Source organism: Odontomachus brunneus, unplaced genomic scaffold (assembly GCF_010583005.1).
Source record: "Odontomachus brunneus isolate Ranch 3 - 2012 unplaced genomic scaffold, Obru_v1 Obru_scaffold_066, whole genome shotgun sequence".
In the NCBI taxonomy this organism is placed as follows: Eukaryota; Metazoa; Arthropoda; class Insecta; order Hymenoptera; family Formicidae; genus Odontomachus; species Odontomachus brunneus.
In genome coordinates this window covers 73,551-86,781 of record NW_022639516.1, presented here as the reverse complement: position 1 = coordinate 86,781, position 13,231 = coordinate 73,551, and the positions used below count along the sequence as shown (strand labels likewise).

Sequence of the window (13,231 nt, the reverse complement as noted above, 5' to 3'; positions counted from 1 at the left end):
GAGAGAGAGAGAGAGAGAGAGAGAGAGAGAGAGAGAGAGAGAGAGAGAGAACAATGGAATTGCCGAGGGCAGTTTTTGAGTGAGCGCATTTGGATAATCGTGTTCGGCGAGCCTACTCGCTTACTCTGCTTCGTCGAATTTCAAGCGAACGCTGCGCGAGAGAGCGAAGCTACACGGGTCATAAACTCCCTAATAGCTTTCGGACTAACAACGAGTACGATAAGACCGCCCGTCTGCGAGAACTGCAAGAAGGGGGTCGAGGTTTCGCGCGCGCACGCATTCGAAACACTCCTGAAGATTTCGAGTAATGCGCGGCAAACGAGGGACTTTATTTAACTCGTGGGAGAGGCTGGAGGGAGCGTGCAAGTTCGACGCTAAAAATAAAGTTTCGGAGCGTCGCGTCGGTTAACCGTTGCAATTTCTCTTTAGCGCCCTCGCCTCGGCCCGTTTAATTGAAAGAATCCACGACTCACTCTGCCCGCTGATTACGGCGACTGTATCTGATGAGGGCGGTGAGATGTTAATCGAAAAGCAGACCGCTTAACCGCGCCCGCTGCTCGCGAAATTTTACTGAAATTCCATGGCATCTCGTCGTTCCCTCCTCAATCGCCTCGCGCGAAACGAAATTTATTAAATCTTATATTGAGCGTTTTCAGATCTCTATCGAAAAGTAATGTAGCGCAAGCAGTCGATAATGAACTGTTCGTGCGAAGTCTGCGCCGCAAAATATTTACGCGGGCTGGGCGGGAAAGTAAATCAGTAAAAAAAAATGCTTCTGATTGAATCAGGAATATTTCAATCGATAATCAATGGATTTTCACTGATTTTAAATGTAAACATTGCCACTTTACTGCTTCATCTTACATCTCACCGATTTTGGTCAGTGAAAGTAAAACTTCCCTGCAAAATCTGTGAGAAACACAAATTCGTTATTTCACTGTGCCAGAACCAACTTTTTGCGTTGGTGGTAACGAATTAACGGCTTGCGTGCGATTTATGTGCAATGACACTATCTATGTTTGCAAATTGCATGAATAATAGAAACAGTCGCTACACGGGAAAGACAGTATGGCCCACACATAAATCTGGTTGTGCCAACCAGATTCTCGACATTGACTCTGGTTGGCACAAACAGATTTACATATAGCCAACCGTATTGTTTTTTCCGTACGACTATCAACTGATTTTTTCAGCGAGATTTTACTGATCGCGGTGCTGTACTTATGACTGAACCGCCGGCTGTGAATACAACGATTTCAGTGAAGAATACGCTGATTGCACTTTAGAGAAGAGAGTGCAGCCGAGCGCGAAATATCGGAGGAGCGCTGCGTGAATGATACCTTGAAAACATCCGCTTACTTAACGTCGCATAAATCGTGCCGAGGCTTCGTGCCCAAAGATATCTCGTGTCGTTAAATTTCGCTAAGATAACAGATAACACATCGCAGACGTCGTAATGAATCATTTTACAACGGCAGTCACGCCGCGCGTTACATACGAACGAGGATCGCCTGTGGTAGATTGCGCGTGTCAGAATGTGAAAGATAACGAGCAATTACCGTAGTGTAGCGATCTCTTCGTCGCGACGCGATTTCGAGCGTTGCTGGGATAACGATGGACGCGCGCGCGCATTGATGCGTGTGTGTGCATTACGCTACCACATCGAGAAATAATTCCGCAGCCCCCTCTCGACCCGACTTCGTCCGCTGTTTTCGCATTCGATCCGCGGAAGCTCCCGCTTTTATATAAACGCGCGTAACGCCGCGCCCGGCAGCGGGCGGTTTAATTGATCTCGGTTATGAATTAGCGCGGGGAAGAAAAGCAGACGGGGTGGGTGCACGGGGAGACATGAGAGATGGCGTTTTCGTTGCCTCTCCCGTCGTGTGTTTCGGTCGTTATCCGCGATTTCGGAAGTAATCGTGTCCGCGTGGACCCATGCAATTAATTCCTACTGACGATTCGTCCCACGATTTCTATTTAATTGCACGCGTGTGTTAATGCTGCAATAATTGCACATACGTCGCCAGAATTCTAGTGTGTGTGCGCGTAACACCAAATGTTACGCACTCTTCGAGGCGCGTCTTGTGTCATCGACAGCCTGCATATATCTCCCCAACAATACCTTGAATGATATTCTAAAAACTTTCGCGCTTGCTTTCCATGCTCACCTCGTTATTATTGTAATGATTGCACACGTCCATGTAAATAGGATATTTTACAATTCTAAGACTCGTTATCGACGCGCGCAACGTTTTTCAATTTCATGCAAACCTCGTGCCGCGCGGAAAGCTTTATCTATTTATGAGTAACGTAGAAAAGTTCGCTGGGAAAACTCACGGCATTGTTGGAGTCCAACAGGATCCTGGATGTCGCTGAGCTGACATTGTAGATCAGCAGATTGCCTATCTCGTCCCGGTAGAGGATTTCGTCTCCTGCAACAACGAAGAATAGGCACTCGTGAATCGATGCAATGTGTTTATCGCATGTGTCGCTGTACCGTCTACTTTCCTTCGCGCGCAGTTCCTTTTCATCTCAGAAAAATGAAACAGTTACGGATCCCGCTTTCTTTAACCGCGATTCCCGAAAAAACGACTTCTCTTTCGGTTCTATTTCTTTCCATTAGAGACGCGGTGCGACCGAATGAGGTTAGCGACGAAAAAATAAAACTCCGGTAATGATGATTGATAGATTGCCCCGACATTGTCCAAACTCTTTTGTGCCCTCGTGCGAAAAGAAAGACGGAGTTTTCCCAGAGCATGATGGAGGTTGAGACAAGATACGTTAAGAGAAAGAGAGATAATAGTAAATTTCAAGAGAGGCCGTCCTTCTCGAAAATCGGTTTTTCCGAGCCGACGGTGCGCTGTTTCATCAATCTTGGCCGGCTCTGTAAAAATCCCGGAATAAAAAGCGTTGAGTTAGGTCGCGATAGAGACCCCTGTGAGTAAGAAATATTTTTATCGTTATCGAGAAGAACAGGAAAGAGAGAGGAGGGCGGGAAGCCGCGGCATGTTTGTTCGACAAATTTTTTATCAGCCGCTTGGAACGCGGAGGTAAATGCGCGGCAGCAAGAATCAGGAGAGAACGAGAGCAGAAAAAGAAAATAAGAAGAAAAAAGAAGAAAAGGAAGAACACAGGAGGGGTATAGAATAACGTCTCGCGAAAAATTTCTTCTAATTGTCGAACAGCCGCGATCAATAATACAGCAAATTCGCGGTGAAACCGTAGCGATTAATAATTCAGCGGTATTTCGGGGGATATGTTTGCTCGAATCGGAGCAAACTGGTTGTGTTTCCCCGAAGAAAATAGCGCGGGTGAGCCGGCGGATTTTCAGCCGGAAATTAATCTTCCGCCATTCTTACCGATCTCTCTTTTCTCCCGGGAGAGACACGCGTAAGGGGCGCGATATCGTAAAATCGCGCGAAGAAAACGACGCACCCTCGAAATACTAAACAAACGTACCCCTTTAATGCGAAAAGTCTGCGTGTTTGTGGTATAAACTTCGTTCCGCTCGGCCGCTAGTTGTTCGCCCGACCGACAAACAAGGGGTGGCGTGTATCGCAGAATGAATCGCGCTGTCCGACGAGACATGGTGAGCTATTTCAACGTACGGCCCGTTAGGTCGTAGAGAAAGTTCGCGTTTTCGACGATGGAAGATTTTCCGACGACATGCCGCGGACTTTGATCCTTCGAAAGGGCAGTCCTTTGACGCCTCGCAAACGTTCGCTGATTTCGTCTGGTTTGTGAGATGCACATCCCGTCTGCGCGACAAGTGCGAGAAGGCTGTCTGAGAGGGCGGCTCTCACGTCAAAATTTAAATAACCTGAAACCGCGGAAAGAGTGGAATTCCTATTGGAGATGAAAGCAGTCAGCTCTACGGGGTTACCCCCTGAGAATCGCCACGGTGCCGCGCGCTTTTCCCATCTGATTATTTGTCCAGAATAGGAAGTATCTCTCGCGAGAAGTGATTTGCATTAAGGACTAGTTGTTCTTGGTAAGCTACCCAACTTAAATCATATATTTGTTTTTGTCTAATTTGAAGAAAAAACGAAGACAGACATATGATTTAACTGTCAAGTAGCTTACTGAGAGATTGAAACAATCGATCCTAAAGGAACGAAATACCGGGGATTTGACCGATTTCTCATGACGGATAATACGTTAACGAGACACCGACGTATTTCACAGGGGACACAACGTAAGATACGCGCCATGCAGCGACGTCGTTGTCGTCGTCGTCGTCTGGATGGCGAACGAGACCCGACGTCTTCCGGGATTTCGTCGCGACGGCATTGGCGGAGACTCGCAGGAGGAACAGCCATGGCGTTTACGATTTACCGCCGCCGGCCGCGTGTGTATCTCGCGAGAAATAGGCCGAAACGGGAAATGCAAACGAAGCGTGAACTTTATAGGTTGGCTCTCGCGCCGGGAAGTATCGGGCGAAAATATCGCGCGTATCCGGAACGCCTGGAGATCGGGCATTTTCTTAATGGAGTCCGATCGGAATTTACGTCGCCGAGTGTAAGTAATTCTCGCTTGAAACTCGCGCGACGTGCTGCCAATGTCAGCGATTTGTCACGAATGCGAAATATCCATTATGAAATTGCGCTTAAGATGAAGGTATGTCTGGACATTAATAACACTGATATTTAACTCTAGACATTCTTATTGTTTCTGGCCTTCAAGTACGTATTAAAAACGTTAATTGTAGAATATATGCATACATTGAATGTATACAGAATGTTCAACGTAATATCCACTCATTTTTACCAGTTACAATGAGCGCAGGAAAAAATTAGTTGCAGTTAACCGAGTTTTAAACGTCAATGAGATGCAATAATAAAAATTTCAAAAACGTTTTTTTTCGTAAAAAAGAATCAAAGAATCATTATTTTTACGTTTTTAAGTAAAACCACATCGTTTTCTATCTGTAGTATTGTAGAAAGGACCAGAACAAATTCAAAGATTCAATATTGTAATAATTTAATTCATGATGTTATTTTTACTAACATTTAACAGTGAAAATACAAGCGGAAGATAAGATAATATTTGGAATACAATGTAGAACGAACAATGTTAGTGGTGCTCCGGACACATGTTCGAAATATAATTTTCTGCAACACAAAATTTCGTCCTTCATAACAGAGTTTCATATATATATCTCACTTCAATTAGGATATATATATATCTCACTTCAATTAGGATATTTCAATTTATACTTCTGCACGCTTGTGTTATACGTTGTTAGAACTCTTCATTATTATTTTACTAGTAAAATAACAATAAAGACTACATTATAAGTTGCCACTGAATATATTTGATTCTCTTTACAACACTACGAATAAAAAAAAGATATGATTTTATTAGAAAAAGTTAAGATGGCCTTTTTAAAAAAATAATTAAAACTAATAAAAATATAGTGGATACCGTTACAATAAACACACACTCTGTACATATATTCTACGTTAGAAGTTTAAATATTCATATTTAAAATAAGAATGTCCAGAGTTGGGTATCATTCATATTAGTGTCCAGACATTGGTCCAGACTTTTCGCTTACGCGATTCAGAATCAAACACTGCAACCGACAGTGTGGAAGAGAGATTTTACACGCGATTTTAAGATCGTCCTCGATTAACGATCACTAATTGTGAGATGGCGCGCGACGCTAGGCGACGCTCGGAAAAACAAATCTTTTTCAATCAAACGCACCGGTAATTTCTGCGAATGTAAATTAACGTTCGCAGCGGTTGCATTTAGAATCCGGCGCCAGGCAGGCGGCGATTCATCGTTGAAATCGAGCGGCCGTAAATAAATTGGCGCGAGCGAAACAATGCTCATTTAATTAATATCCAGGGGCGAATTACTTCTTTTAATGTTGCATCATTACGCAATGATTAATGGCGAATTACTCCCGCGTCGATTAAACCAACAACAGATGGGAATAAATTTAACGGCTAGTTTGCCGGGGCCCGTCGGCCTATTTCCCGTGCGCGTCTGCGTGTATATTGTTGAAATACGTTTTGTAATGACACGTGTGTGCTGGCGCGCGAGCGAACGTACATGCGCGACCGGTCGGTGCGTGAAATCTGGCATGGCCGGGATGAAAATGAATAACCGTGGAAATGTACAACACGTTCGTTCCTGCACAAGTGGACCGCCGTACGTGTCATTTACACCGCCATTTTCAGGAACACGCGGTTATTAAAAGGCTACGTCGCGTTCCCGATGTCGCGACATCTTGCAGTATCGGCGAACAGAAGCGCGTGATCGGTCAGGGCTGCTATGGGGATACCGAAATTCTATCTTCTCTGTCGACAGAATACTGACTTTTCCTGCAAAGTTTACGTTGTATTGTTTGTGCAGAATTACAAATGCTCTTACGAAAATACATGCGTGAATAAATTGGAGCGTTGCTCGATGTATGACAAGGATAAAAAAATTTCAAGCCTGTCAAACGTCGTGAGTTAAAGTAAATATTCGGTTGATACAAGAGATCTGTAGCGTGTATGTACTGAACGTGTGAGTTTGCTCCGCTCAGAAAAATTTCAAAGAACATTGTTGTACCTTCACACCTAAATTTTGAAGTTTAAAGATATCGGAAAAGTTTGCAGAAAGATTTCTATACATGCGTGGTTAGGTTACTGAATATAGCAAAAGAAAGCAACACACATAAAATCTACTATATGTATAAGAAATACGAAACAGATAGTATGATTGTGTTAGTGATCGTCTCTACGTTATCACATCTTTAAAGTTTGTCATCGATTTCTAACATCCCTTAAGGGAATGTTGGATACCGACATAGTAGCTTATGTATTTCGCACTGTTCTTCTGTTTGCTTATATAGAATAGCAAATATTTACACAGAGTGAAAGTATAAATGTCAATATATGGCGCAATATGTATGTCACATAAAAAACAAAGGTTTTGTAAATAAAAATTTTTTGGAAATTCTTTACATATAATGTAAAGAATTTTAAATGATTAAATGATACTCTGCCATTCATCAACACACTAGTATTTTCACTCTATATAAACATTTGCAATTCTATGCAGCTAAATAGAAAAAAATGCAAGATACGAAGCTGCATTATGTCGGTATCCAGCAGCAACTAAAGTAAACTAACAGTAAAACTAAATTTTACGCCTGATCTTCGCGCGATCTCTTTAGAAGGAAAACGGAGATGACGATATTACTGAGAGAATTACGCCGGACAGGTGATAATCTGTTGAATTGAAGAGTACAGAGGAACACATGGAGCACAATTTGTACGGATGAATGTTCGTTATGGCGAGTTGAAGTGGCGCTGCGAAGGGGCGAGTAAATTTTCGAGCGCGTTCTTACCGAGAAAACGCGCGTTCCACAGTTTTGTGAAATATTTACTTAAGACGAAACGACGGGCGATACGCGCTGCGAATGGGACTACTTTTATCGTAACGATACGAAAGTCTCCGCGTTAATGCAGTCCCCGCGCTACTCCCGCGCTGCATTCGCGCCGAGTCTCACATTGTAACTTTACCTGTAAACAGTTGCCGGCCGCAGTTGTTGCAGTCACCTCGCAAAAAACAAAACTACGTTTACTTCCGTCGTCCAGAAGTATTACTTCGCCTGTAACGCTTGTAAGAGCCGCGCATTATGCTCTCGTACAATGAAGAGGAAATGCACAAAGTGAAACTACCGAAGTTTCTTAGGAGCCGGAACGTTACGCGGACAAAACAGTAAAAGAGGGACAGAAAGAGAAAGAGAGGAGGAGGAGGAGAGAGAAGGAGAAAAGAAGAGACAGAGAAAGAGAGGGAGAAGGAGAAAGAGAGTTACATTCGACGTAAATTTTGAGGGTACGCAAATGCGGTTTACGCGCGCTTATCTTCTTCCGTAAATGCGCGCAACAGGACGTGCGTTTTATATAAAATATTACAATGCAACGTGACAAAAAGTGCAATAAATTGTTTTGGCAAAACCTCGACGTGATATACGTCGGGTGCAACCCAGTTAAGAATTTACATTATCACGATATAACGAAGGTTAACGCTAAGCGCCATCGAGTTACTAGTTACTTATCGATCACGATAACTTTTCCGAATAAACGAGAAGTAATCACGACTACCTTCCTAAACAAAGTTCGCCTCTCCATGGGACGATCATGGCGGTTCCATCGTGTAATCGCGAACGGTGTACCCGCTGCTAACGTGAAATACGATCGTGATCATCACCGTCGGCATTATTTCGCGGTTGCGAGACAATTTCAGCGTTCGACGATCGCGCGGGAAAGCTCTTGGATGCGGAGCGGCGACCCTCAGCGAGTAATAAAGTAAGACGGGTATCAAAGCAACGAGTAGCTGAGATACTCCAAGCTCGCTCAACGAGACCTGTTACCGAAAGATAACGATGATTTGGCTGCGGAGCAGGTCGTTCAGATCGTTCCGCGAGTGACAGCGGTAACTTTTCCCCGTCGGGTTATGGCCATTTGGACGAGCCGCGCGGCACGGGAAAGTTGTCTCATGGGTACCGCAGCCAGCGTGCGGCGCACCAATACCAGAAAACGTTGAAAATCATAGACAAATTCCATCCAGCTTTCCCATCGCGCCCGATAACTATTCATTCTCTTCGGCATGCTCGGCGAACCACGTGGATGGCGTCGAAATTGACGATGACGAAGGACGCGACACAGCTGCGCGGCATAGTTGCAACAAGAGTGTATGTGTATTCGGCTCGAGGCATAAATAACTTCCGGCGAAGGCAGAGAATTTTTTTCTCTCGAATGAAAAAAGTCGATGAACTGTCTATTTCAGTTGGCAATGTGAGTTTTTCGCTGATAATGAACGCATATGTTAGCTTACAAGTAAATTTACCCAAAAGTTATATTCCGATTTCTTTTTAATTTGACACAAATGTAGAGGTACAAAAAATATTTAGGTCATATTTTTTCATTTTGGCCTACTTTAAGTTTCACGGACAGCTTATAGCTTTTTAATGTTCACACTCCTATCATCAACAAGTGCAACAAAAATGCATAAAAAATAAAATTGAATACAAGATATAGTTTTTGGTTTGCTGATTATAAATATGAAGTCAGATGTATAAAATTATTTGTAATAATAAAATGGTTAAACAAAACATGTAAAAAGTTGAAAAAAAAATATAATTATACAAATAATTTCTTGGTTTAGCCGAGATTTGAACCATTTTTGACTAATTTAGCACAAATTTAAAATATTTCGGTTGAAATGTCGGCTAAAAAAATTTAGAATGGTTCGTGTCTTATTCCGATTTTGTTAAAATTATTTAACTATATCTTATATTCAATTTTATTTCTTATGCATTTTTGTTATATTTATTGATGATAGGAGTGAGAACATTAAAAAGCTATAAATTGCCCGTGAAACTCAAAGTGAGCTAAAATGAAAAAATATGACCTAAATATTTTTTGTACTTCTACATTTGCGCCAAATTAGAAAGAAATCGGAATGTACCTTCTGGGTAGGTTTACTTGTTAGTTCTATTGTATAATCAGTATTATAGTCAGTACAATCAGTAGTTAGAGTAAACAACTAAAAGGCCGGTATTGTCAGAGTATGATTCTGAGACAAAGCAAACAAATCTGAAAAAAGTGCTAGATATACCCATAAGGAAAGAACCCTTCGCAGAGGATCACGGGAGGATTTCAGGAAACGCGTACATAGCGAGACAGTCAAGGAATGGTGACGCGTTACGACCATTTACGAATGTTATACCTAAATATACATTTGAAAATCTATCTGAAAAAAATAAGTCTTCCCTGCAAATCCACTATTTCCCTTCTGATTGCAATTGGCTATAGTTATGCAAGAATGAACTAATTCATAAAATTATGATTTTTTAAGTCTTGTTACCAATGGATTGTCTATCTTTCTGCACAAAATAAAAAAGTTCAAGTTTTATGAAAATGATTTGTGTTGATAAATATTTCATAAAAAAACATTGTTTATTTTTTTAACCTCATTAACATTCCAAACCACGTTCAAAAATACTTATAATCCAACTATTTAATTTACTATTTTAATACTTAAGATGTCGATTATCTCGTAAACGATGCATACTATCAATTTTTTACTGGATATGATTTTGATTGCAAGTGATTTCTACTGTATAAATATGCAAAAAAAATTATAGGTATCCATTTAAAAAAACTATGTCGACCTTTTTAGAGAAAGAAATAAGAACTCGCAAACGAAGATATCAATCAAAAAATAGGAAAAAGGGCAATTCGAGTTCAAGCACAGGACTAATAGTGCTATATACCATATGGGTAAAAAACCTTCCTTGTATTAGGAAATCGTGTAATATTTATTGAACATGAATAATCAATATAAAACAATCATACGTTTCGGCTCAACCATGAACCCTCTTCGGTAATAATAAAAACGCAAGGTTTACGACACGAACGCATTACAATTAGTTAAAGACCTGCGTAAATTGACATGAATGTTAATCGCAATATTAAAGCTGACAAGACCGTTACCGAAATAATATTAAGTAGTTAATTAATATTGAGAAGTAGCCGTCATAACTATAAAAATCATAAAATAAAATAAAAATAAGTAAAATTGAAATATAATAAATAATTAAAACTGACTGACTGAATATAAAATACCTTTGTTGAGTTCAGCTAAAAGTAAACCGATCCTGTCAACGATAAAGGTATTTTATATTGTCAGTTTTAATTATTTATTATATTTCAATTTTACTTATTTTTATTTTATGATTTTTATAGTTATGACGGCTACTTCTCAATATTAATTAACTACTTAATATTATTTCGGTAACGGTCTTGTCAGCTTTAATATTGCGATTAACATTCATGTCAATTTACGCAGGTCTTTAACTAATTGTAATGCGTTCGTGTCGTAAACCTTGCGTTTTTATTATCACTGAAGAGGGTTCATGATTGAGCCGAAACGTATGATTGTTTTATATTGATTATTCATGTTCAATAAATATTACACGATTTCCTAACACAAGGAAGGTTTTTTACCCATATATGGTATATAGCACTATTAGTCCTGTGCTTGAACTCGAATTGCCCTTTTTCCTATTTTTATGTTGACTTTCATAACTCGAAAAGGTCATGAATAAAAAAGATTTTTTACATGCATTTTGTAGCTGACTAAGAGCCATGTAAATTTCGCTTATTAAACTTTCTTGCAATTTCAACCAGTTACGAGATATTTGCTCGGATATTTATGGACGGACACCCTGTATATATATCCCAAAATAAGGAAATAAATTTAAAGAACAAGAAGACTCGGAAGTTACTTGCGACTCGAGCCAATAAAAGCATACAGAATGTTGGCACAAATGCGGGACGCGACAGTAAGGTTCGTAATGATCCTCTTCTTTCATTCGGACAAGAAAGAAACCAAAGATCAAGACTAAATTAGCATTTCGTTGGAATGTTAATGAGGTCATTAGTGAACAAAAATTAGTAACTTATTTATCCCGAGATTCCAACTGTTGAGTGAAAATCAATTTCAACCCTGTCAATCCGCGTCATTTGCAATATACTCTTGATGTGAGTTTGGCTTGGAATCGGATAGCAGCGCATTTCAATGTAACTATTCCATTTTAATGTTTTAAAGTGACGCGCGAAGCACGGATTATCAATGACGCATACCGAGCGTTTCTCTCGAATAAGATTCCGATCGCGAGTGATATAATTCAAGTCTCGAGGCTGGTGCAGACATATATATCCGATCGATCAATACTTCGCGACTTTTCACTTCGGAATGCACGATCCATTCGACTACATACATTTGTATGTGCAGCCTTTGTCCTTACCTCCTAGTAGTTCTATTTGCTACACACATTTTTCCGTCACTCGCGAGAATTTCACGCCGAAAATACGCCGCGTCAGTCTAAGTGAGATGGATATAGAATTTACATTTAAAGTAGTAAATAGATAATACGGGGATTCGTGCTACATACGTCTTGGAACTCCTGAAACACGATGTCGGTGACATCGTCTTTTATTTTTCCTTTTTTCTCTCTCTCTCTTTTTCTTTCTGCTTGTTTGACTTCTCCGCGTCGCACGTGATTTCCAAGAGTGATATCACGTTTTAAATAATTAAACGGCGGTATTTCCGACGGATTTACACAGATAAGTAAATATACAGAAAAGGAGGTACTCTCCGGAAAACGGGGAAGAAAAGCGAACCAATTCATAAATGAATGTTTAAGATAATATTAAATACGCGGCCCGCGAGATCTATTGGAATTACATGTTCAATCGCATTTCAACGTTACCGTCTGCTAAGCCGGGAAATATAAGAAAGTAATCGGAGTGAAGACCGTTGCTCGTTAACAAGCATTCGGCGCGACATGATTTTGCTCTTCCGCCATCGAATAATCTACTCGTGGCGTATTACACCTTACAATTACTAAATTCACATTTGTTTCGAGATAACTCCGGTGGGAGCAACTTTACAAATTCGGAATTTGAGAGTTGTGGGAAAATAAATGCAGGTCTATCCGGAAATGTGGCAAGTCGCTCATTCGTGAGTATCTATATCGTAAGTATCTATGTACCTTTGCATTTACAGCGCTATTTAGAGCGTCTTCTCGCGTGCACTTTATCTAAAGCATAGATAACACTGTCAATGTTGAGTAATGCATGTAAAATAATTGCACGATATGTACGTAACATGTTTGTTGGTGCAGTTCTTCACGTTTCGAAATACTTCGTATATTTTTAGCAGAGGACGATTTTCGTGATTTCGCGAAATTTCGCACACAGGTTCAGTTAAATTATTCGGCAAATTTAATTATCTGTAAATTCAATGACGAGGAAAGAAAAATAACACGCAGATTAATACTTCAGTACGCAGTCGTGGCTCTTACGTTGAATTTACGTACGAAATTCAGGGCAAATTATTTTTACGGCCGACTGCGTGGGACGTTTTAATTTAAATGTCGACTTAATTAAACAATTTCGCTTGTGGATCTCTTAGTTTAATTATTCGTTCGCGTCTAAAAGTCACGTCTATTTCGACTGTTCCTGAAGCAAATACTCTGAAAGTTGAGTTACACAAGTTTATACCGGCGTCATAATCTGTGCTTTTCGTAGTTGCTATGTAAGAAGAAATGTTCTATGTTTACATTCACAAAGAGACAACTTTGGAAGCGAAGTAATGACAAAGCTATTTCGCGAGAGAGAGAGAGAGAGAGAGAGAGAGAGAGAGAGAGAGAGAGAGAGAG

The 13,231-nt window shown here is 40.5% G+C and overlaps 1 protein-coding gene across 1 annotated transcript in view; it reads right to left on the bottom strand.

Moving 5' to 3' along the window:
- The window catches only part of LOC116846680 (venom dipeptidyl peptidase 4-like), a 156,239-nt gene that overhangs the window by 95,004 nt on the left and 48,004 nt on the right, over positions 1-13,231 (bottom strand). Inside the window, exon 3 of the mRNA XM_032820844.1 lies at positions 2,338-2,432. Coding sequence (XP_032676735.1) covers positions 2,338-2,432 — 95 coding nt within the window. The remainder of the gene's footprint in view (positions 1-2,337; positions 2,433-13,231) is intronic.